General features: G+C 36.1%; 4 protein-coding genes across 6 annotated transcripts; 3 read left to right on the top strand and 1 right to left on the bottom strand.

Moving 5' to 3' along the window:
- Nucleotides 1–981: 981 nt before the first annotated feature.
- On the top strand, nt 982–2623 carry LOC117934084 (pathogenesis-related thaumatin-like protein 3.5). Its single transcript, XM_034855691.1, has 3 exons — nt 982–1795; nt 1884–2151; nt 2314–2623. The coding sequence occupies exons 1-3, from the start codon at nt 1321–1323 to the stop codon at nt 2465–2467; spliced, it is 897 nt and encodes a 298-aa protein (XP_034711582.1). The 5' UTR covers nt 982–1320; the 3' UTR covers nt 2468–2623.
- A 159-nt stretch (nt 2624–2782) lies between these two features.
- LOC117934083 (DNA-binding protein BIN4) lies at nt 2783–9800 on the bottom strand. 3 transcript variants are annotated; one of them, XM_034855688.1, is made up of 13 exons: nt 9755–9800; nt 8983–9137; nt 7988–8195; nt 7814–7869; nt 6063–6336; nt 5847–5908; nt 5719–5772; nt 4308–4425; nt 3921–3967; nt 3743–3769; nt 3395–3470; nt 3140–3279; nt 2783–3023 (listed from the first exon to the last, which is right to left on the bottom strand). In XM_034855688.1, the coding sequence occupies exons 2-13, from the start codon at nt 9028–9030 to the stop codon at nt 2922–2924; spliced, it is 1212 nt and encodes a 403-aa protein (XP_034711579.1). In that variant the 5' UTR covers nt 9031–9137; nt 9755–9800; the 3' UTR covers nt 2783–2921. The 3 variants fall into 3 exon arrangements, with proteins under 3 accessions (XP_034711579.1, XP_034711580.1, XP_034711581.1); XM_034855689.1 differs by having other exon boundaries at nt 2783–3020; XM_034855690.1 differs by having other exon boundaries at nt 8000–8195.
- Nucleotides 9801–11832: 2032 nt separating this feature from the next.
- On the top strand, nt 11833–12511 carry LOC117932959. The gene is made up of 2 exons (XM_034854288.1): nt 11833–11926; nt 12032–12511. The coding sequence occupies exons 1-2, from the start codon at nt 11910–11912 to the stop codon at nt 12384–12386; spliced, it is 372 nt and encodes a 123-aa protein (XP_034710179.1). The 5' UTR covers nt 11833–11909; the 3' UTR covers nt 12387–12511.
- A 2124-nt stretch (nt 12512–14635) lies between these two features.
- Nucleotides 14636–25035, top strand: LOC117933758 (chloroplastic import inner membrane translocase subunit HP30-2-like). Its single transcript, XM_034855278.1, has 6 exons — nt 14636–15007; nt 15468–15583; nt 21285–21411; nt 24295–24443; nt 24545–24607; nt 24690–25035. The coding sequence occupies exons 1-6, from the start codon at nt 14732–14734 to the stop codon at nt 24721–24723; spliced, it is 765 nt and encodes a 254-aa protein (XP_034711169.1). The 5' UTR covers nt 14636–14731; the 3' UTR covers nt 24724–25035.
- Nucleotides 25036–25172: the final 137 nt, after the last annotated feature.

Genomic DNA, 25172 nt, shown 5'->3' with positions numbered 1-25172 from the left:
AAATAAAACAAAAGTAAGTGATGACTCCATTACTTAAGAAGAAAAAAATAGTTTTTCACAAACAAAAAAATGAGTCTCGCCATCGAATGAGAACGGATGTGAAAATGCGAGATCACACCCTTAACTCCCCCATGAATTTTATGTGCCTTAGAACTTGAAGCAATGCTTCCCAGCTGAAATGAGGCTAGTAAAATAACAATGGTGCTACTTTGTTATTTATTTATTTATTTATATTCTTGGCCTGTATTGTAATTTATAATGCACATTGTACAAGTATCTTTTCGTAGGATGGGTAAAAGTTTATTTAATAAGAATTTTGTATTCATGGTTATCTGGAGGATTGCTTTTGGTTTTTAAATTATTTGTTTCCCCTTTTCTGTTTGAGAATATGATTATGAGGGTATTCCTTGAAGTTGATTTGATTGATTGATGGTTAGTTATTCCTGAGAATTGTCACTTTATTTCAACTTTCCTTGAATTTTATAGGGAGATTTTTGTTCTTTTTTCTTATTTGGAATGTTTTCAACTAGATGAAAGAGGTTGGAGATTGATGAGTGGGTTTGATTGAGGCTGTGAGAAGCCAAGCCTATTGGGTATGAGAGAGAGGTCCAAAGTCCCTGGATTTGTAAATCCATTCTAAATTGCAATCTCTTGAATGGTGAATGATGTTCTAAGAGAGAGACTAGGCCACATACATAGCCCTCTCCTCAAGCTTATCCCCAAGAGAACTGTGACAGCCACCACTAGCAAAATGCATCTATACCCTCCAAAGTCTACTCTTAGAACATACATTGATACTTTTCTCCACTCTTGGGATTGCTGGGGATTCACCTTGTTCTCCATTCTTGAAAGGGAATTCTCCTTTTGGGTATTGATAAAATACCAACCTGGGTGGAGTTACTGGAGTATGTGTGTTTTTTCCTCATTGGATCTAGATTCTTTGTTTGATGTGGTTACTGAAATCTATCCTGGGTCTTTTATATTTCAGCTGCCATCTTTTGCTTCAGAGAATGTGATCTATTCTGATTGAGTGGGGCCTGCTGAAATCCATTTGTGTCATCAAGAAAATGTCCTATGCAGTTGATAAGGAAGGCATTGCTTCTCAATGGGGCCATCCAAGATTGAAAGAAATACTAAACCCGGAAGAGTCACCTTGCGGCTGAAAGATTCAGCAAGGCAACCTAGGCTTTTAGTCCTGCATCCCCTCCCCAACAGCTTGGGTTCTAACCATCTGAAGTGTGTAGCAATATCCACCACTCTCCGCAACAACTGAACCCCTATCAGAAACTCGGAAACCCTACCGGCTATCACTCTTGTACAATGCTATCCTGGAGCTTCACTTTGTTTCTCATTGCCATTTCTGTCTTATCCTCCCCATCATCTTGCACATTTACTATAACAAACAACTGCCCTCATACCATCTGGCCCGGCACACTGGCGGGTTCAGGTACGCCGCAGCTTCCTACCACTGGATTGCAATTGGAGTCCGGCCAGAGTATCAGAATTCCAACATCTGCAGGATGGTCTGGTCGAATCTGGGCGAGGACAGGTTGCACATTCGATGAGTCGGGAGCAGGCACTTGCCAGACTGGGGACTGTGGTGGGAGGCTGGAGTGTGATGGGATTGGGGCTGCTCCACCCACATCACTCTTTGAGATAACCCTAGGAGCAGGTACTGATAAAGATTTCTATGATGTTAGCTTTGTGGATGGATACAATCTCCCACTGATTGCTGTACCAAGAGGAGTTTATGGTGGCTGCAATGCTACAGGCTGTGCTTCAGACATCAACATAGGTACAATCTTACTTTACTCATGTTTGAATGGAACCTGAGCACTAGAATAACACAATCCTTATAAATTTCTGAAAATGAAACGAAACAGGTTGTCCAAAAGAGCTTCAGGTGGTGGGGAATACTGGAGAGGAAGGGGGGGTGGTTGCATGCAGGAGTGCTTGTGACGCATTTGGGCTGGACCAGTACTGCTGCAGTGGGGAGTTTGCAAATCCATCGACATGCCGCCCATCCTTCTATTCCAGCATCTTCAAGAGAGCTTGCCCCAGGGCTTACAGCTATGCTTTTGATGATGGCACAAGCACTTTTACATGCAAGGCTTATGAGTATGCCATCATCTTTTGTCCCAATGCCAATGGGTAACACAGCTTTCTCCCATCCTAATGTTTTCAGCTTCTTCTCCTTTTTCTCTTCTGGAGTGGATGGAAGGCTTGCAAAACCCTGCAGAAAGAGGTGCTTCTGCCATGTGTCAGTCAGTTTCCTATCTCGTCTTTCTTTTGAGAATGTTGTCTGTAATGCAGGATGAAGAGGTCGAGTGATCCACTTCCAGGTCCATTATTTCAAGGGCGGAACAATGGAGAGATCGCAGGGATAGTTTCCTCTTCAAACATCATCCTACCCTTTTCATTGTCAATCCTTCTCCTCCTCCTCCTCCTCCTCCATTTACTATTATAAGCACCCCTGATGGCTTTGTGGCTTGCTTCCATGAACTGATTCTTTATGCTGTAAAATAGAACCTCTTTTGTACCATGCTTGGAAAGAAATAGATTGTATCTAGAAGGAAGGAATGCAAGACGAAGAGTTATTCGCAAGTTGAGAAATCCCTTTGAATTGGTTCATGATCCATAGATGAATGCTATGAAAAGTTTGGGAGTTTGGCCTATGGAATTTTGGCAAACAAATCAGAATGACAAACTGCATTCAACAGGTCATGTCCATTACACAATCTACCTTCATGGACTACTGGTCCCAAATAGAAGAAATAAAGACTAGAGAAAAATAAATCACAATTCTGATTTCTGTTGTTTTCTTATTGACTATGAAAATTGGAAGCAAGTCACTAGGGATTGATTACTTGATGATTCATAGTATGTATCATAAAAGAATAAAGTGTACACGAAAAACCTTTTCATTTCTTGGTCTTGGTTCTCTTTTGAACTTGAGCTTTCTTTCTTACTTTCTTTGGTGGCTTCGCTCCTGCAGTTTTACCCTTTTTTCGTACCACCCCCTGATTCCAGTGAAAAAAAGCACCATCAACCACATATGTAAATATATTACATAAAGGCAGAGTTATATCATTTCATAGAAGTAAAACATTGAATTACTGAAGGAGTTTCTGGAGCATACAGATGCTTTCTCAGCTTTCCCTTTCGTTTTTCCATTGGTTTGCTCTTCATCACCCTCATTTTGATCAGTTTGACGAGTACTGGCTTTAGGCATCTTGTCAGCCTCATCATCTGAATCAAAGGAAAATCCTTCTAGTATTCCTGCATACATGAAACGATCACATGGAAAGGAGTGTAAATGCATTTCTGCAAAGTACAAATATGAAATAATCCAACAATCACTCTAACTGAATACTCAAAAAAGAGTAATGCTAACCTTCAACCATTGTTTCAGCCTCGTAAACATTAGATTGTGGTTTCAGCTGAATAAAGTCATTCATAACAGCCTCCACCTGACACAGAAATTTAGATTTCCATGTCAATAAACAAAATAAAACTATCCATGCCTTTTTCTCAGAAGACATTAAGTGCACATTTTCCCAGTAATTCCAAGCTGAAACTACATAGGGGAGACTGTTTTAAACATGACAAAAAATCATTAAATTGTGAGGACAAAAATCTTAGGATAAAATGAGGAACCCCCCATCAAAAAAATTTACCTTATTTCTTTAAAATATTAAAGGTGAGAACTCTAAAAGATAAAAGAACAAATTGGTGGACAAACCTTTGCTTCTGACTGCCCAAAGCTGACCTGAATAAGAAGATTCTGAGTTAAATGGTAGCAACCAAATTGCTTTTAATCGACTACAAAATTAGATGAGGGTTTCGTGCTACATATTTGTGCTAATAGCATAATCTGAGGCTAGGAATGTGAAAATGTCAAGATTAAAAAATAGACTTACAATGCAGAATGTCCTGGAAGGAACTATTGTTGTTTTATAGATGGTTCCTGTGAAGTTAACCAAAATTTGAAAGGAATTAGATGAAGGCTACTTGTGTATAGAAATCTGCAAAAGAAGCAGCTATGTTGATGAGGCAAACCAATAAAAAGGCAGATTAAGCAAATCTTGAGTAACTTCTAAATTTGAAGGCACAACTAGTTCCCCACTAGCTCTTGGTTTCCATATGAAACCCAGTGTGACAATATTTACTACCAAGGACAGGCTGAGCTATTTCATAGTTCTATTAGATATAAAGAGAGATTAAATTACAGATCCAAACAGAACACTGAAATAGACCAATCATCAGTAACAAAAGAACCATGAGCATCATAAAACACACTACATTACCTTTCAAATCTAAGAACATTTCATGATTTCTGGATGGGGTATCCAAGATTATTATTCGCCCAACAGCACCCATATCCCCGCTCAAATCTATAGATTCACCTTCACACTCAACAAGGGCCTGCAAAGATACAAAAAAACTCTTACCAACAGCTTTCCAAAATGGACTTTATTTATACAGTAGCATAAATGTATTGGATGAAAGGAACAGTAGCAATGCATATAGGGAATGGGAGGAGGTAGGACAGAAGTTGCACTGAGGTGGAAGCTGGATCAAGTTTCCTCAATAGGAAGTGTTGAGGGTTCAACTCCACAAGCTTAGCATACAGCATATAAGACTAAATGAGACATGGATCAGCTACCTAATTTCCAGGGAAGCAGCCTTCTCAATGGAAAAACGAAAGCCCTTTTACAACACATTTAAAACTGATGGAATTATTAGAACCATGTATCAATCTCCAAACACCATTAATTCAAACTCGCTTCACCCAGCCATAGAAGGGACGGATAGTGACAAAATTAAGTACAAGTGACAGCATTTTAGACTCACAAAGCTACAGCATTTTAGACTTGCAAATATAAATGCTTTCTCCAACTAGATGCACAAGACTCTAATCATTTTAAAATACACGTCCAGCCCCAGAAGGTCTAAGAACTTTAACGCACAATTGATAAAAGGAAGGTTGAATATTTCAGAGATGGTATGCTTTCAGTTGACGAACATTCTCATAGCCATTATAGCATATTGTATGGGGATAGTGTAACACAAAGACACTTGAGCTTTTACACGGAAGGGAGATCACCATAGAGGGGATCTCAATCCGTATCAGAAGTCAAGCCATCTTCAGTCTTGCATTATTTGGCGATAAACCAAGTCCCTTGGAAGATCAAGTTATGAGTTCACCCCATGGCCAACCAAAGTCCATGACATCAGGAACCAAAGGAGCATAGCCAGCTTTTTTTGGTGAAATGGCAGCAGCAACACTCCTTTCTTTGATGCAGAACACACTGATCACTTGATTGATACACCAAAGAAAATTTTGGCATAAAAAAATGGAGATGTAATCATATTAAACAGTCATGAACTTGCCACAAATGCAGGTTAACAGCATTTGATGTATTTACATAGGTTTCAAACAAGCAGTAAGCAAGAAAATAACAAGGCAATGACATGGCCTAAATGCATTATTTTCAGTATTCATCCTAAGCAAATCCATATTTTTCAGAATTCATTTTAAGAAATGCAATATTGACTATAATCATTTACACGGGGCAAAACATGTAGTTCCCTGATGATTTGGAAAGAGCTTGTTAGCCATTCTGAAACCACAACTCAGAATCTTTAACCAAATTCATAAGAGAAGGTAGTACAAAGAAATCGGTATACAATGACCAAAACAAAATATTTGCCTACCTTTGATCGATGGACTTTCTCAGAGAGCACCAGAGGCAGTCCTGAGGAGGAGACCTACAAATTTCACAGGGTGAATCAGTGAACCAAAGACTAGATGAAGAATCTTCCAACATATTGAAGCTTCTTACTTGAGGTTCAGTATGCTTATCTGAAGCTTCTTCCTCCAAAAGTTCTGTGCCATCATCATGCCCTATATTCATTGATATATCCACAGGGAATACAATTTCAAAAATAAAAAATAAAAAGTAAAAATCACATAGAGAAAAAGAAAAGAGTCAAGCTTGTTTCACTGAATAGTTTTACTTCAGCTCCATGCCATTTTAGGAACTTGAGATTGATCATACCTTTCCCTTTCATGTCACTGTTTGCTTTCTTCTTTTTGCTGGATATGTGATCTTCTACTTTCACCCGTTTTTTTGGAGATTTTTCTTTTGAAGCCTCATTCAACAAGGACTCTTGACCATTCTCACTAAGAACTGCATCCTTTTCTTTGTCCGGAAATTGAGTTGTTTTATGCACAGATGACTCTTCATGATGGATATAATCTTCCCTCATGGAGCTATTATCTGGACAAGACTCAGAATCTGATGATAACATCCAGACTGAATGATTTGGTGCCTGTTCAACAAAGGAAATTCTTGAAATTAGAAATCTATAGAAAGGTGATAGCAAACTAACTAGTTGCTTCAAAGCATTTTAAAGCCCTTTAACAGAACAATAGATACAATATTTGATACAAACAGATACTAGGATCGTTTAATTCCAGTGATTACTTATAGTAAACTAGAAGGCCAACCAGAATGATTGTAATGGTATTGCCTGAGTGTAGTAAAACAAAGGAGAGGTGCACATCAAGGAGTTCAAATACTACAATTTGATGCCACTCACTATGCTTCCCAGGAAAAAAAAAAGTATCAATTTGGATAATAACACAACTGTGCTATTAGCTTAAAATGCCAGAACAAAAAAAAAGAAAAAGATACAATTGGATAGTCAAGGGTAACATTAATTATATCAAATGGCCTGATCAAGTGATTTTAGTTTAGGATGTTATTCAGGAGTGACAGAGCACGCCACTGGATCCTGGTCCATGGACATTTTGGCAGTACAAGTAGTTGATTTTAGAAATCTCCTTGGGTGTAACGTTTGCAAACAACTGCCTGCTTTCATCAGAAAATTAAGATGAGCCTACCTCAGTAAATATCTAAAGCCCACCTCACTGCTTTATGACATTTCCCTCTCTAGCCATACTTTAGCAAATTGAAGTGGAATCTTTCTTCCCATGCAAGAGTATTTTATAAAATCAAAAAACATTCCATAACTAAGAAAAACAAATTTCTTTTCCAAAAAAAAAAAAAAAAATGGAAGAAAAAAAGATATCTAAAGTTAGCTACTCACAATTGTTGGACTTCATATAATGCTGTTGGATAATTAAATTATTGTTTAGTCTGCTTCATTTAAAAGAAGTGATTCCAGAAGCTATTGTCATCCTAAGAATGGCTATTAATCCCTAAATAAAGGAAAACAGATATAAATTAATGCATCAAGATATGCCACAAAGAGATGCATTTCAACCTAACCATTTCATAGCTCCCAAAGATAATAAAAATAAATAAATAAATAAATCAAACCTTGGGTATGATTGATTAAAATAGATGCCTACTGATCAGATAGCATAATTGTTGTTTTCCTACCAAATAGATACCAATAGGCATGGGTGTCTGATTGTTATTTTTCTTTTTGTTTGTTTAGAAATAATAAACAAATTGGATCTTATTTTCCCAAACATGGCTGTTAAGTGTTTTCTCATGAATATGAATACTTGGTTCAAGGCTTCTTTGTTCTTTTATTATTTCATAAAAGCAAAAAAGGGAAAAGAAAAGAATCTTGGTTATGTCCTTTGAAAAGACCTCTCATATTTAGGATTACTTAGGAAGACTTGCAGATCAAAGAGAGAATAGTTAATAGCTACATCACAAATTTAAGATTGAAAAGAATCCTGAGGTTGATATATCGGAGGGAACCAAAGGCAATATTGAGGAGGAGATGACTTAATGAAACATTAGATAAGCAATCTTGGTGTGAAGCTTCTTACATTAGGCTCCCCATCAGATGGTTTTTCCACTGAAGCCTTCTTGCGACCTTCATTCCCTGCATCACTTTCAAGGAACATTTAGAGTGCAACCTAATTAGGAGTAGTATGACATTACCTGAATCAATGTCTTTCAACTGAATGCTGTAAAAAAAAACATAAAATTTCTGTACTGACCGCCAGTTATACCTTCTTTTTTCTTGTGATTGTTTACTTTCTGCTTTTTTGTGGATTTGGGATCTTCTGCTTTCAGCCTTTTTCTTGGAGACTTTGCTTTTGAAGTTTCATTGAATGGAGAATCTGCATCTTTATCCTCCCTTAAAGGGCTATCTTCAGGAGGAGAGTCAGAATCCGAAGATAATGTCAAAGCTGAACGAGTTGGTGCCTGTTCAACAAATTAAACTCTCTCAACTAGCGTCCAGACAAAATGATAGTAAACTACTATAGAGCCAACAAAGCAAGTAAAATCCCTAAAAACAAAAGGCAAATACATAATTATTTCTATTTTTTTTTCTTGATAACCAAGGAACCTTCCATGGCCAAGCCCTTACAACTCTCCATGATGACAAACTATTTCTAATACATGAAATAGTTTAACAATAATTTTTGGGGTAAATTATGGTGTGACAACAAGCTAAAGGCTGGTAAACTCTAAGAACGTTACTATTAAAACCTATAGTACCTAACAATAAAACCCCCCAAATTCTCTTTTCATGACAGATCCAAAACCATTTTCCGTTTGATTGCAACTGATAAGAGGCGTTGAGTCATTGTCAAACTGAATCTTAAATCATTCATAAGACCTAACCCCACCCTCTTCTCCATAAAACCTAAGAAGCTGAAAATCGAAAAACCGTTGTTTGGTTGTAATCAGCTAACTAATTTGAGGGTTCTCCTACATCAACTAGAGTTTAGATACTCATGGATGACACCTCAAGATCCAGCTTATATACTTGAGTTACCCCATGCCGGTCTCTTAAAATGCCCAGCAGTCATTAGAGACCCCAAGTGGTGCAAAACTCCTAAAATTCAAAAGCTTGAAATCCCAAGAGTTAAATTGCAATAGAACTGAAATCAGAACAAAAGATGAACACAACCATTATCTTTAAACTCCTACAGCCAAATCCTGCAGCAGACTACTTAGTTAAAGACTATTTTGATTATGGTAATACCTGGAAGCAATGCAGCCAATCAGGAGATTCCTCCCTGGAGCTGCCCATCTTGACCTTTATGGCAAACAATACCGCATCCACCGATCAATATGGTTTCCCCAAAAAACCAGTCTCTGATCAGGACAAGGTCCTGCTGATCCAGTGATGACTGCTATCTAACAAATAATCCGAAAATCCAGAAAAGGTCAAAAGATACAGGACACAGAATCTTTATTAAGAACTAACACAGCACAAGTTGGAGGAGCAGACCCCCCTAAGCAAACCCTAGATAGAAAATTCTAAATTTGAGGTAGTAGTACTAGAGGCCTGCAATCCAGGCTTCATCAGGTGGTAGGGTTATGGTGCAGGGGAGGCCTGCACCCAACCTGTGGACCATTCCCTGAGCTTTGGAACAAGAATTCCGCATCATTAGATAGGCTTTCATCACTCCTCGAAATCAAGCAGAATTCTCTGCTTGAGCAAAAAGCTTGTACCAGAATCTCATATCATAAAATTTTGATGTGAAGGATGTCCTCCAATGGGGGAAATCACCATCCCTACATAGAAATTCGTAAGGGAAACCCTATTCCTGAGCATTGGCAATTTTACAGTCACAATAGAAACGGTGAAGGCCTAACAGCAACAAAAACAATACAAAACATGAAACTGAGATTCTAAATGAAAAGCAGCGAAAATAACATTCTTCCTTCCATGCACTTTCTAGGTAAACAAACGGAAAACCCCCAGTGGCCAGCAAAAACTCCATTAGAAATCTGATAGATTGGTCACTCACCTGAGGAGAGAGGAGACTCCAGCGTACTGGCGCAGGGAGACTGCAGGCTCCTTCCACTCTTTTGATTGGGCTGTCCCTGGACATGGGCCTAGACTTCAGAATAATGGGCTCTATAGCCCACGATAGAGGAATGCTGACAAATATTTATCTCTATGGGCCGCCCCTCTACCCTATACTACTTAAAAACTAACAAATCACTTCTTCTTGTATATATTGTTGGTATTGGACCTCCAAACCCTCGCGGTTTTAAAACCCGTATATCTAATTAAGTTCCATCAAAGAACTTATGCATCTCATTGATATAAGATATCATTAAATCATATTCCTCGTTATGCTTCAAGATAGTATGTGGGGTTAGACTACTATCATAAAAATATACCATGTCAAAAATATACTTTTTCGATATCTTATCAAAAAACACATTTTGTAGCATGTCAAATCGGTATGTAAAAATTTGCATGCGACAAAAATGTCTTTTTTGGTACCATATTGAAAAGACATTCTTTGGATAGCATGGCAAATAGATTTATTATTATTATTATTTATTTTATTCTTTTGTATCGTGTGGTATATCTAAGCTAATTAAATATTCAAAATGTTGAAATCAAGATTATTGGTTTTTTATTGAATGATTATACTTCTTGACCATATCCTAAAATTGTAAGTGGGGTTAGAAAGGCATTTTTCGATATCATGTCGAAAAGACACTTTTTAGTATGGTATTCAAAAACGTCGATCAATCTTGTTTTTTTCTATTGTTTTTTATTTTTAAATGATTTTACTCTTTATATATATATATATATATATATATATATATATATATATATATATATATATATATATATTAAATTCCTTATACTTGGGGCTCTATATATTTGTATCATTATTTATATGATAATATATTACAATAAAACATAATTAGAAAAATTTTTGAAACTTTTTTTTATAAAACCTATAATTTTATATCAACATACCATACCCCTTAATATACTTATATTATAAATCATCTTTGAAATCAAATAAAGTACTAATTTGAATCTACGGGATTTGTAATTTTTTTTATATGTATATATAAATGATTAAGCAATTTCAATGGATTAATAAATAAAAATATTAATTATACAAAGAAGCAATGACGTGGCATAGCAAAAGTGACTCTCCTTGCCAGCGTGGAAGTGAGATATAACTGATTTTGAAACTAATTTAACTAATACCTGCCTCCATAGCAATATAAATATCCATGACTAATTGAACATTATTCATTTCATACATATACATACTTCAAAGTGGATACTTGTCTCCTTCGAATCAAGAAAAATGTCTGAGAAAAGGCCAGATTTTGGACTAGAGGAAGAAATGGAGAGAAAGCTGAAGTTGGATGGATCTGCCAGTGGATCAGTTGCTAGTCAAGAAACCTCCAAGCCTTCAATGGGAAAAGGAAAAGGAAATGAAGGTAACTTTGGTATTTACAATAACTCTAAGGCTATGTTCGGTTCTTTGATTTTCTTTGGTATTTTCTTGGGAACCAAACATGGCCCTAAGTTTAGGATTTTTCTTTTTCAAGATTTCATTTGAGATAAGAAAGCAAATTCATCATCCATGCATGTATACTTCAAAGTTGCTATTTCTCTCCCTCAAATCAAGAAAACCCTAACTTTGGTATTAGGTAAAAAAATGAAGAAAAATGTGAGGTTTAATCTACCAGCAAGTGACTTGAAGCCTTCAATGGAAAAAAGAGATCAAGGTACGTGACTTTGTTGTCTCTGCATGGACTCCAAATTTAGGGTTTTTCTTGTTCAAGATTTCGTTTGATATTTCTCTCTCTTTTATCCTCTGCATGGTTGCCAAGAATCATGCATGAGAGACCAGAATCTTAGAAAGTCAAGAAAACATGGAGGAAAAAAAAAGTTTCGCCAAGAAACCCAAGAAACTTGGAAAGTAGTAGGAATAATGTAGACTGAGAAAACTGTAGAGAAAACCTTCCATTCTGGTTGACTCTTTCCTTCCTTTTTTTTTTCTCTCATCATCTGATCTTTATATATAGAATCTCATTTCATGAAGCTGAATACTTTGATGCAATCCTAAAGTTTATTGTTGATTCACATCTGCGAGAGCAGTGGATGAAGACAGCTCGAAGGCAAAAAAGGTGGAGAAAATGGGGGGCGGATCCAGGTAATTAGTTTGGTATCTTACAAGAAACGAGGCTTAAGATTTTCCTTGATGGACATGGTTGCCAATAAATGGTCAAAATTAAGAATCATTCATACATATATGCAGTCTATGTCTGTGGTTACCAATGAGGAGAAGCAGAAGCAGTAGCAAAGACCGGACTCCTACCCTCATCTTCAGTAAGAGGCTAACCTTTGGCGATCTCCTCACCGGAAAGCTCAGGGTTCCTTCACTTGTTTTTTTACCGAAGAAACATGAAGGAAAACATGGCAGGATGATGGTACCATTTGTGGACAGTAAGGGAGAGTTCTGGGAGCTGGAGGCTACACCACAATGGTTTTCATTGAACCTGGACCAATTTGTGAAGGCACATGGATTGAAATGCGACGATGTGATTCTTTTCTACGAAGATGGCCCCAATTCTAGGTACTACGTCATTGACTATGAAAGAACTGGGTGCTGAGGAGAGAGGTGCAGTCAGAATGCAGGTTTCTTCATTGGCTTTTGGTATTAGGGCTTGCCAAGTTGTATCTCTCTTGAACTTGAACTTGAACTTTTCATTCATGTCATTCTATTCCATCAAATAAAAAGCAATATTGTTTCTTAGTTGTGGAAAGTGATAAGTAGTTGAAAATATTTTCTCCAATTTTATATCTCCATACACAAGTAGACCATTCATTTGGGCTGTTGGAGGTTTTGACTGGTTGGTGGCGTCAAAAATGAGTCCTGCTGCTGCAGGGGTTCACAGGGGTTTTTGGATTGATGCGTAAATGTCATGGGGAAGGGTGGGTGGTGGGTGGTGGGAGATGGGGAGCCGTGGGTGAGGGTGAGGTTGTATTGATGGCAAGAGAGTGTCGGGTACCTTGCCTTCAATGCTTCGTGTTTCTGCGGGAGAAATATGGGTGTTATTGGAGAAGGTGATGATGGGCTCTGTGGAAGTGGCTTGCAGGGCTATTTCCATAAGAGAATTTTCATTCAAGGCCTAGTTGCGCAGACGGCTCACTGGTTGGTTCTTGCATGGGCAGAGGGTGGAGATGGATGACGGAGAAGACAATGTGTTGGAGGCATTGGTCCTCGGCATCAGATGGATGCCTGTCCGAATGGGTTGCGACCCAACGATGTCATTCTCTTCTACAATGATGACCCCACTTCTGAGTGCCACAACATCGACTACAAAAAAATTGGGCATGTTTAATTTTGTGGGTTACGTGCATTCCATGTACAGATGTTAGAGATGTCATATGACCAAAAAAAATCAAATTAAACCATAATAATCATCTAAGTAAATATTGTTTGTTTTATAGAAAAAGTCAAAATAGTTAATTTTTTTTAATAATAAAACCCTTTCTTGAGACTATAACAGGTGTCGGGTAAATTTGATTTATCAAGAATTCAAACACGTTACCACACTTTCTTGTGTTTGTCGTGACGAATTGGACTATCTAACATTTTCTCTCCTCTAACAATGTTCTCATTGGATATATATATATTAAGTCATGACTAAGGGGTATCTCATAGGATATTTTTGTTCTTTTCAATTCAAGGTGGGAAGTCTACAAACCAACTAAGAAAGATTTGAATGATGTATCATAGGTGTCATGGGTGAATGACGTATCATAGGAGAGACAGTATATGATAAATAAACTGTTTTTTTTTTTTTTTTTTACTTTTTATTTGATTTATTATTATTATTTATTTATTTATTTATTTTTAACTATTTTTCATTGAATAGAAGAGGTTAAAATTCAACTTTTTCTTAATGGAACAAAATAACATTTTTAAACCCAAAAACAATCTCAAACCCTATTATATCTTGAATAAAAGAAGGAAAGCAGTTTTGATTGGTTTAATGAATTGCCGACTAAAGTCAAGCTTTATCAATTTCCAATACTTATTTATTATCTCGTTTATGTAATTGTTAAATAAAATGGAAAATTTAAGGTTTGTGTTATAATCATTTTTAAAAATAGTTTTTGAGAATAATTTTTAAAAATTTATTTAAAAATTAAAATGATTTTAACTTGTTTTTAATATTTTTAAATATATTCTATATTTATTTATATAATTATTTCTTAAAACAATTATTAGAAAACAAGTTTAAAAAAATTGTTATCAAATTTGTTTTATTTATTATTTAAAATAAAAAATAAAAAAAAATTATTCTAAAAAACAGTTACAAAAGGACCTAACTATTTAAAAAAACCAAGGTGGAATTGGATATCAAAAGAAATATATACTATTATAAAAAAAATTATTATAATTAAAAAAATTAATAAAGATAAAAGCAATTTTTTTAAATTCTTAAAAAATTCAAATTTAAGAAAAATTCTTAAAAAACTAATCACCATGTTGGACATGTTTTTAATTTTTAAGAATTCAAATTTATTCATTGTTATTGAAAATTTTAAAAGAAAAGAGAAGGGAAAAATAAGAAGAAAATAAAAAAATAAATTTAAATTTAATAAAAATATTTTATATGTTTCTTCAAATTAATTTAATTTAATTTTCTTTTTAAAATAAATTTCTAATTATTTATAATTATATTTATTTATTTATTTTCATTTTTTTTTATAATAAATCAAATATGGTATTTTTTTTTTTTTTAAAAAAAGGTATTTTCCTTTTCTTAATATTTTCCGCCATGTGGGTTTGTCCTTTTTCTGTGTGAATTAGGGGGTGAATTTCATGGATAGAGGTTTGGACTATTTCATGAATAGAAATTGAGCATATTAGGGTTTAAGGGTGAGAAAAAGAAGAAAAACTATTATCCATCCAGCAGGCAAGGAGGGAGGGCTGAGAAGAGAGGAAATGGACGAGGGGAAACAAGGAGTAATGGTGGCTGCTCAGAACCCAATTGCCCAGCTACAGGCGCGGTTCAAGGATTTGGAGAATGGGTTCAGGGCGTGGTTAGCTAAGCAGTCCTTGCCTGTTGAAGCCGCCGTCGTCACCGCCACCAGCGCCGCTCAGGGTGCGGCCATTGGTGCTTTCATGGGCACTCTTACCAACGACGCTACTTCTGCCATTCCCACTCCTCCTCAAGCTAATCTTAGTCCCCAAGCCATGGCTTCTTTCAAGCAAGCCCAGGTTTTTTTGGCGTTTCATTTCTTTCAATGGAATTCCCATTAATTTATTTTTTTTACTCGTTGTTGGGGAACCCTTTTTCTGGCTCGTCGATTAGGTTTTGTTTCCGGACAAAGGGGGTTTTCGATTTTTATGTCCTTCTGCTCCTTTTGGTTGCTGGGAAACTAAATGAAAAGAGAAGGGATAAATGAAGCCCTGCTATTTCTCTTTTTCATCGTTTTTCTTGGCAACCAAATAGAGGGTTTCTGTCTATTGATTCTCTGTTAGGCGTGTGACCAACTGTAAATCTTCATGGTGAAGCACAATTGGGTTCATAGGTTTCTGGGTTATCTGGAATCATATGACACGAAGTTGTTCAAAAATTTAGTTAGCATTCTAGAATAAAGAAAATCAATCAGAGCAGTGGAATTTCCAACGGATGGAGTATTCATTCATACGCGACAATGGCTTCCTTTGCCTGCAGGCTCTTGCGGGGGGTCCATTGGTACAAGCTCGCAATTTTGCTGTTATGACAGGGGTTAATGCTGGCATATCATGTGTGATGAAGAGAATAAGAGGGAAGGAGGATGTTCAGTCCAGGTAAAATTTCTCTGGTCCTATGATTTGCTATTTATTGTTGCAGTTAAATTCGAGTACTGGTTTTTGAGACATGGTTATTATGATCTGAATTCATTTTGATGAGGGATTTCTGTCAATTTTGCTTTAAAAAAAAAAAAAAAAAAATTGTTAGGTTGATAGCATTGCATATTTGCATTATAACATTTTTTTCGACAAATTTGAATTTTTGGATGAGAAATGAAATATTTTAATGGATTGAAGTACAGAATATCCTAGAATGGTGCGTGTCATGCGTAAAGAAGGGAAGCTCAGTGGATCCTTTTTTTTTTTGGTTTTGTGCCTAGTAGCATTGACTCTATGGCTTAGGTTGTCCAAACTTGCCTGGATTGACTAAGTTCCACTTAGGAGTGTGGTGGAAATGTTGATCATTTCTTTTTGGGGGCTCTCTTTCTGTAAGACCCTGTGGTGTATTAATTGTCTCACATTGATTTGGACTATTTAGTGAAGAGGAATTCAGGGATCTTTTATGATGAATGGACTTTGGAATCAGTGTAGGACTTGTTTTATTTTTCCTCTTCCCTCTAAGCATAAGCTATTGTAGGTAGGCTGAGGAACTCCCTATATGGGCTCTACCTCCAATGGGTTCTGTCAAACTAATTTTGAACCCATGACAACTAGGTATTAGGAGTGCTCATAGATCATTCTGGCACATTGATGAAAGCATTCTCTAAATATGCCAGAGGGTCTAGCTATTAAGGCTAAGATTTTAGCCTTATTGGAAGGTCTAAAGTTGACCAAAGCTATCTTCTAGTAGAGGGAGAATTTTGTTGTTCTATCTCCTTGGACAACTAAGAAAGAAAGAGGTTAGTGGAAGTTTGGTCGGTGGCTTCTTCAGATTTTTTGTATTGCTTCAAAGTAGATTTCCTCGTTTAGCTGATCTTATAGGATCTATTAGCAGCATAGAAAGCCAAATATTTGATTTCTTTTGCAGGGGATTTTATGCCTCCCTAAGTAGTTTCCACTTAATTTTTGGATTGATTTTGTAGCTTCCTTTAGTTGTAGTTAGGTTTGCTTGCTAGAGTATCATAGGTTTTCGTTCTTTTGGTTGGATTCTATGTAGCGGATTGGGGGAAGTATTTTTCATCTATTTAGCACACTAGCTAGTTTCATTGCAATGAAATGTTTGTTTCTGATTTTATTTTATTTTTTAAATTAAAAAGCCCTCATGTCCTTATTATGAATAATCTGGTTTCCCCCAGTATTTAATTTCGTAATCAACAACATTGTTTTCTTGCCTAGATGTAATCTTTCCTTATATTTTTACCTTCTCTTTCTTCTTGATAATTTATTTTTAGCTATATTGTTGAAATCTAGAAATCTAAAGCATAATTGCCACTAAACATTGTCCATTGGCTTTACCCACTCAAATGCTTGTACTTCCAAAATGGCTAGGATTGGTTGTACCTATCTTGCATACTTATATTTTATGCTTGTCTTCCCACCCTTGACAATTTTGATGAAGAATTTTGTTGGTTTTTAGTTGATGCCTTCTCAGTTATTGTATGTGCCACCCAAAAGAAAAGAGATAGAAGGCTTATTATTATTTTTATTTATTTATTTGTTTTTTTATTTTTTTTCTAGGATAAGTTTGATCCCTTGTGGTTCATTTGAGAAAGAGTCGAGCTGCCCTACAAGTTATATTTAATCAGTGTGGAAACCTATCAAAAAAATTTTTGAGAAAGAGTTGAGCTCGATGCTTCTATTCAAGTTTTTTGTCAACTCTATTTAAAGGCATCGAATTTTCTGGCTCTTAGAGATTAGAAAATTATTGCCTCTTCAAAGCCTTGAAGATATTCGTTCATGCATCATTGTACTAAGATAGGAATTTTGTGTTGTTAGTTTTCTCATTGTTTGCGTCAGGATGGATGATGTCATCTTAAGTTAAATGAACCCTCTTAAGTTAGCATAGACCCTTTCTTGGGAAGGACAAAAAGAAAGCATGGAAGGTTGTCCCCTTTTGTGTATTTTGGACTATTTAGAAGGAAAGATCTAACAGGTCTTTTGAAGATGTGGAACATAATGAATGAAGCACTAAAGTACTCCTTTTTGGTGTAAGGCAGATTGGGTTTAAATGATGCAACAATATCTATGATAGACAATTGGTCTGGTTCTTAGTAAAGGAGGGGTTTACTGCTTTTTCTTTATTTTTGCTTTTGCCTTTTGGTGCCCTTGTATATGACTTGTGTACGTTGGTGCACCTTTTTGATAGGAGGGTTGATATATTTTTTGCTTAGTTATCAGAACTTGTTTGGGTCAAGCCTTCCAACGAGGTTAGCACCTAGGCCTATAATTGCCAAATCCTATCCTACAAGCATGCCAAAAACACTTCTCTCTTATTATCTTAGATGCCTAATTGTGTGGGTTTCCCTAGAGAACTACTATCAAAGTTAAGCTTCAGGTAGCCCACTAAGTAGTAATATAGGCCTACTCATTACAATTTAGCACTCTTCTCCAACCATATCACCTAAAACAATGTGACCTTGGTCTTGTGCTTGGGTACCCTACTCCTAAGGTTGCCTCCAAACCCATGAGAAGCAATCACCATCATATCATCCATCTCTCTAGGAGGTACCCAATTAAAGTTGCAAGTTTGAAAAATATATCCCTAATTGGGATTTCTTGTTAGCGGTTATGGGAAAAATGGGACTTGGGCAAAAATGGCTAGGGTGGATTAAGTGGTATATTTCTACGACAAGTTTATTTGTTTTGGTTAATGGTACTCCCACAGATTTTTTTCAAAAGCTCGAGGGGGTTGAGGCAAGGGGACCCCCTTTCTCCCTACTTATTTGTGATTGCAATGGAGGCTCTTAATGTTTGTTGGTGAGAGCACAAGAGGGGAGGTTTCTTGTCAGGTGTTAAGGTGGGGGAAAGAGCAGGTGAGGGGGAGGAAATTTCTCGTTTGCTCTTTGTTGATGACACTATTGCATTTTGCGAGGTGTCTGTAGATCACGTCACTAACCTTCATTGGCTCCTCATGTGGTTTGAAGTTATTTTAGGGGTAAAGATAAGTTTGGAAAGGAGAGAGATGATTTCGGTTGGTCCGGTGGATAATGTGGACTTGTTGGCATGAAAGATCAATTGTAGGTAGGGGAACTATTGTCATCTTACTTAGGCCTTCCATTGGAGGCCTCGTATAAGTCAAAAGCAATTTGGGACAAAGATGAAGAGCAGTTCCACAAAAGACTCTCTTTGTGGAAGAGATGGTACATCTCTAAAGGAGGTCGAATTACGCTAATCTATAGTACCCTTTCTAGCTTACCAATTTACTTCATATCTTTATTCACCATCCTAAGTGCAATGAGTTTGAGATTAGAGAAAATTCAAAGGGACTTTCTTGAGGGAGGAGGAGCCTTAGCAAACAAACCTCACTTAGTGAAGTGGTCGTCTATTTGTAAGGCAAAGGAAAATGGTGGTTTAATCGTTCTCTCTCTTTGCTGAATAAGGCTTTCTTTTGCAAATGATGTTGGCATTACCCAAGTGAAAAGGAAACTCTTTGGAAGAAGGTCATCAAGGGGAAGTATGAGGAGAAAGAAGGGGGGTGGCAATCTTATAAGGTGAGAGAACCTTATGGGGTTGGATTGTGGGAAACTATAAGCAAGGAGTGAGATTTCTTCTACTTAAGAGTCGCTTTTGTTGTTGGGGATGGGAAGAGAGTGAAGTTTTGGAAAGACATGTGGTGTAGCGAGGAGCCGTTAAAACAGTTGTTCCTTCTTTTATTTGCCTTATTCAAGGCAAAAGAGGCATGGGTGGCATATTTATGGGAGCAAATAGAGGGGGTAGGGGTTTAGAACTTCCATTTTGCTAGAAATCTAAATGTCTAGGAGTTGAATTATGTGGAGAGGTTACTACTTCAACTCCAAAGGTTAGTTGGTGATTAGGGAGCAGGAGGATAGAATTGTTTGGAGGGGCAATAGTAAAGGAAGATTTTTTGTAAGAACCCCTTACTCCTTATTGGAACCATATTTTGTTATCTCTTTTCCTTTAGGGGTTATTTGGAACTCATGAGTTCTTTCTAAAGTGAGTTTTTTTTTGCTTGGTAAGCTTGGTGGGGAAAGGTGTTGACTTTAGACCAACTCCAAAGAAGGGGTTGGTCGTTAGTCAACAGGTGTGCTCTTTGTAAAGAGGAGGTGCAATCTATTGACCACATTCTTCTCCATTGAGCTAAGGCAAGGATCTTATTGCTGTTGGTGTTTTCTTTATTTGACATCCATTGGGTTATTTCTGCCTTAATTAGGGACACCCTACTAGGGTGGCAAGGTCCTTTTGTGGGAAGAAAGTGTAGGAAGGCTTTGAGAGCGGCCCTTTTATGCATATTCTGGACTATATGGAAAGAAAGAAATCTAACAGTGTTCGAAGACGAGGAGACGTTAGATCAAAGGCTTAAAAGTTCATTCCTTAACAACTTTGCTTTGTGGGTTCGGGTGTACATTAATGGGAGCTTTTTGTCATTAATTGATTGTATAGATTAGTTGGGTTCTGCTTGAGGGAGGGTGTTGTTTTTTGTGTTCCCTCCTTTTTGTTTTACTTCTTTCACTCATTGTATTCTTCTAGTGTACTCCTGTATTTTTTTATTTTTTTTTTGAAATTTTAATACATTCTCTTACTTATCAAAAAAAATATTCCCAATGCAGTTATTAATAGAGAACTGATTGCAAGTTTGAACAATGAAAGGTTTGCATGGAAAAAATTTGTTATTAAATTAGAAGCCATAAGATCGGTCTCGTTTTATTAGAACTATACTAAATGAATATATAAAGGCTATTAATTATATCGTGGAACTAGTATTATAAAAGTGGAAGAACCTACTCATTGTAAGAACTTTTTTGTCAAGAAATATACTAAGGTGGTGTTTGTTTTTTTGGCTTTTTGCTGAAAGCAATTTAGTTTTAGAATTTAGGTTGTTTGTTTTTCTACTTTTTCATGACTTATTATAAACTTTTTACTAAATAGAAAAAGCCAAAATATGTAGTTTTTTCTAAATAGAAAAAATAACATATTGGTTTTTATTTTTTATTTTTTACTACTTAATAAAAATAAAATACTAAAAAAACAAACAACCTAATATTTAACACTATTAAGTATTAAGGTTCTATTTAGAATTAAGTAAAAAAACAAACACCACCTAAGTAATTATCCAGAATTTTCTGGTTTCTGTTTATGCACAGGGCTTTTCCCCAAATTTCCCCTTCAAGAAATCTTGGCTCCAATGGTGGTTGGAGTAACTTGGTTCTAGTCTACTTGGATGGCAGCTGTATTAGTTTTTCAGTTTTCATCAATACCAATGCTTCCTTGTGCTTAGCGTTGAAGGAAAAAGTGATCTATTGTCTTACCATTGCCTAAGCCTATTTTCTCACCATTGCCAAGGCACAAAACAAAATGCTCAAGATTTAAGGCTTTTAAAGGCCTCCTACGCTAAAGGAAAGCGTTAACATTGACCTTCCTGTTAGGCACAAGCCACCAAAAATGAATCAATAGATTTAAAAGGTTATATTGCATTGAGGATTATTTCACTATCCATGCATGGAGGGCATGAAGCTGATCCCCTTACCATTTCAAGTGTAATATGGAATCGATTCCTCTTTAGTACTTGTTGAATCATTTCCTCATTTGCTTTTATTCTTATGTTTGTATGCTTGTTAAAAATTATTAAATATTATTGCAGCATGGTGGCAGCTTTTGGGTCTGGCGCCATGTTTTCATTGGTGAGTGGCATGGGTGGCCCGAATCAGGCAGCCAATGTAATTACATCTGGGCTCTTTTTTGCACTTATACAAGGTGGAATATTTCAGGTGAGCAATTAGACAAAGGAATCCATCATTTCTAGAGTAATTAAAGTGCTAGATATGGTTATTTTATTTTATTTTTTTACAATATGGAATCTAGTAGTGCTGCTTCCTAGGATGGGGAAAACTATGGATATACGATCCCTCCTCCAAGAATTGTGTATTGAGTAAGCTCGGGACTTTGGGATCTCCTATTCTTGAGTAGGAGTGCTTGCTAGTTGAGCTGCCCATGAGGGCTGCTATATGTGTTCATTTTCAATTCCATAATCATATAAACAGAAATTCAAGCAGTGGTAGATCAAGCTCTTAGGAAATCTAACCCATGTCCTTATTGATCTTATATAACTTGATGTTAGTGATGCTGTCATTTCAATATGAATGTTGCACTGTTGGTAATGATAGGTAAGAAGGTTTCTCTGTTTCTATTGGTATGTTTATTTTGGGTTTCCTCTTTTTGTCTTCACCTTAGTTCACCTTGTATTCTTCCCATGTACTTGGTTTACAACTCTTTTTGTTAAGTTTTTCTGTTGCCCTATTTATAAAATAAAAATAAAAAACTTGACTTATCTTTTAATTGTGGGGTGAATACCTATTTCTCTTTGTAAAGAATAGTGGGAGGGTCAGATAAGACTAAGTGTAAGGGTTTGTTTTTTTTAACTTGGGTCTTAAAGCAAGTTGCTTTAAGATTTAACACTTTTTCCATTAGGATGTCTTGGAAAAAGTGATAAGTTAAAAAACAAAAAATTTAAAGAATGACTCAAGTCTTAAAAGCAACTTGCTCTAGGACTAAAGTAGAGAAAAATAAAAAGAGATAAACAACTTAATACTTAACACTATTAAGTATATTTAGACTTAAATTAAATTAAGACTTATCTAGATTTAAGACAAAAACCAACACCACCTAACTTTGAGGAACTGTTTTATTGTGATTGTTGTATTAAGATGATCCATATCGTTTAGCATGGATTGTTTGGCTATCCAAAAAATCCAAAAAAAAAAAACACATTTTTAATCTGGCTTAAGTTTCCAAGCAAGGGTCTATCGTCCTTAGCTTGCCTCTGAAAGGCATTTGCATGTAGCCTGTTAGCCTTCACCTGCCTTCCATCAATGGTATGCTTATAAACTCCAAGAAGGGAAATGAAAATTGCAGTTTTCAAAGAAAAGGAGGTGCCCAAGTGGCTACTGTCGCGGCATGCCATTAGTTTCAGCCTAAGCAATTGTTCTTTCTTATATTTGTTGGCAGTAGTTGTTATAATGCCTTTTCTTCATTTATTTAGGCTATATTTGGTTGGTGGGATAGGATAGGATATGGTACGATATGATATGTATATCCTAAGATATTATATCTTATTGGATAAAAAATGCATATCTTAGGATATGATTTCCAATGGGATTTAATTTCTTTGGATATTAATCCTATTGAAAGACATGATATCCTAAGGTAGCATATCCAATGGGATATGTTATATTATGTTTATATTTAGTTTCTAAAACAATATATATATTGATAAATAAAGAGATTGTATTAAAAACCACCGAAGCAGTGGCTAAAAGTACAAGAAGGAGAATAGAAAAAGAAAGAAAAACGCCCCACGCTCCCTAGCAGCCTGCCAAGGAACGAAGAGCCACCCTACCCACACCCTTAACGGGAAGCCACCCACCCAACAAAATCAACTAAGGTCAAGGGACCATCTTTTATAGACCTCTTCGTCTCCAACTAAAGAAATGTAAAACAAAATATATATATATATATATATATATATATATATATATATATATACACATATTATTTTTCAATGTTTAAAATAAAAATTATATTACATTCTAATATTTTCTATTTAAAAAAATAAAATTTCTTGTAAGTTTAACAATATTCATGATTAAAATATTTAAACTCTATTAAAAAAAAATTTATATTATGTTATTCAATATATGAAAAATAATATAGATATGTATATCCTACATCTTAGCTTAGGATTTACATATGCTAGGTAGAAGGGATATAAAAAAGAGGGTGGATAATATATCCCACCACTTTCCTATCCCATGTTTGGCTAAACATAAGATAAGATAAATGATGAAATAACTTATCCTATACTATCACCAATCAAATGTGGGATAAAATATGTTATCTCCTTTCTTATCATATCTTATGTTTAACCAAACATAGCCTTGGGATCATACTGTTATGTAAAAAAAAGGAAGAAATGGGATAATAATTGCTCACCCTTATTTGCAGTCCAGGGAAGCCACCACAAATTACTTCATCATGGAGGTTAAAAATGTAGTCTCCTATTTAGATAGATACTTCTGCAAGACCTATATCACTTAGCCGTTTTCAAGTAGTGTTTGATCGATTATGTATTAATCAAATATTCAATTGATTGGTTTAGTCTCATTGCTTCTGCACATGATTGGTGCTAGCTGCAAACATGCCTTGCATTCTGCTGCAGTGGCGGACCTAGTGAAAGAGTTGAGGGGGACACATATGAACTTTAGTTTGGGGGGGGCAAAATGAGACCAAAATGCTCTTATAGCCTAGTTAATCATGTTTACTTTACATAATCTTGGGTCTGGATCAAAACCCATTACTTAGCAGTATTTTTTAAAAAAAAAAAAATTCGAGGGGGGGCATTTGCCCCACAAGCGTAGCCTGGCTCCACCCCTGTTCAGCTGTATTCATTTTCTATACTGAGGAACTATTAGCCTCAGTGAATACCCTTTTCAAAGCAGTTTACGGGTGTAAAAGATTTTATTTTATTGTAGTCGATATGTTTTATGCACAATTTATTTGCTAATCCATATGAATTTCTTCAAAAAATCTGTGACACTATCCTGTTGGCACCATATAATAATACCTGCTTGAGTGCTTTTCATGTGGTTTTGCAGATAGGACAAAAGTTCTCTCAACCACCAGCTGAAGACTTGTTCTATTCAAGAACAAGATCCATGTTAACAAGCCTGGGTCTCCAGAATTATGAAAAGAATTTCAAGAGAGGCTTGTTAACAGACAGCACTTTGCCATTGCTCACTGATAGGCAAGTAATTGGACTTCCCCATTCACTTTGTGTATGTTCTCCCTTTTTTTCTTACACATGCTGATACCATGATGGCTTTTCATTTCCCATGATCATCACAGCGCTCTTAAAGATGCGAGAATTCCTCCTGGACCAAGGCTCCTCATTCTTGATCACATCCAGAGGTCTGACTGACGCTCCATGTACTGAATTCTTGTCTCTAGATTTGTCATCATATCTCACTTTTGATTGAATCCCCGTCTTCAGGGACCCAGAGCTGAAAAATGCAAGGCGGCTGTAGCTGGATGTAGAGGAGTCGAACTGGTTGAGTTGCCAAAGAACAGACTCGCTTTTGACGAATGGGGGAATGGTATAATAGAGATAAACTATCATTTTTGTTTGAATTGTCCTCATAATTTAGTTGTCATTTGAAGGACGTGCTTGAGAACTGCTTAGTCTCACTTGCTATATGGCTCTTTAAATCTGCTTCTTAGTAGCTTCAATTCTCATGGCACCATAAATGGATCAAACTTTACCAGGAATCTGGGCTTTGAATGTGGTAGTACTGCTCTGTTTTTTATCCCTAAAACCAACTCAGCATGGGTTAATCTCTTGGTTGGAGAAATAGTGATTGGGCTGATGCAAACCTTCCCTGAAAATATGGAGTCTGAGCATATACCCTCACTTTTTTCTTTCCATATGAACAGCCTGTGTACATCATAAGATACTCTGACGATCATATGAATCAAA

This window comes from Vitis riparia, chromosome 16 (assembly GCF_004353265.1).
Source record: "Vitis riparia cultivar Riparia Gloire de Montpellier isolate 1030 chromosome 16, EGFV_Vit.rip_1.0, whole genome shotgun sequence".
In the NCBI taxonomy this organism is placed as follows: Eukaryota; Viridiplantae; Streptophyta; class Magnoliopsida; order Vitales; family Vitaceae; genus Vitis; species Vitis riparia.
Note: the sequence above shows the minus strand (reverse complement) of the source record. Positions and strands in the feature narration are given on the sequence as shown.

Coding starts and splice junctions, on each gene's coding strand:
- LOC117934083 (XM_034855688.1), bottom strand. CDS start 9,030: ATGGGCAGCTCCAGGGAGGAATCTCCTGATTGGCTGCATTGCTTCCAG. Junction 5,773..5,846: donor ATAAGCATACTGAACCTCAA/GTAAGAAGCTTC, acceptor TGAAATTTGTAG/GTCTCCTCCTCAGGACTGCC. Junction 3,024..3,139: donor GGAAAGCTGAGAAAGCATCT/GTATGCTCCAGA, acceptor TTTCACTGGAAT/CAGGGGGTGGTACGAAAAAA.
- LOC117934084 (XM_034855691.1), top strand. CDS start 1,321: ATGCTATCCTGGAGCTTCACTTTGTTTCTCATTGCCATTTCTGTCTTA. Junction 1,796..1,883: donor TGCTTCAGACATCAACATAG/GTACAATCTTAC, acceptor GAAACGAAACAG/GTTGTCCAAAAGAGCTTCAG. Junction 2,152..2,313: donor TTTTGTCCCAATGCCAATGG/GTAACACAGCTT, acceptor TCTGTAATGCAG/GATGAAGAGGTCGAGTGATC.
- LOC117933758 (XM_034855278.1), top strand. CDS start 14,732: ATGGACGAGGGGAAACAAGGAGTAATGGTGGCTGCTCAGAACCCAATT. Junction 15,008..15,467: donor CTTCTTTCAAGCAAGCCCAG/GTTTTTTTGGCG, acceptor CTTTGCCTGCAG/GCTCTTGCGGGGGGTCCATT. Junction 15,584..21,284: donor AAGGAGGATGTTCAGTCCAG/GTAAAATTTCTC, acceptor ATATTATTGCAG/CATGGTGGCAGCTTTTGGGT.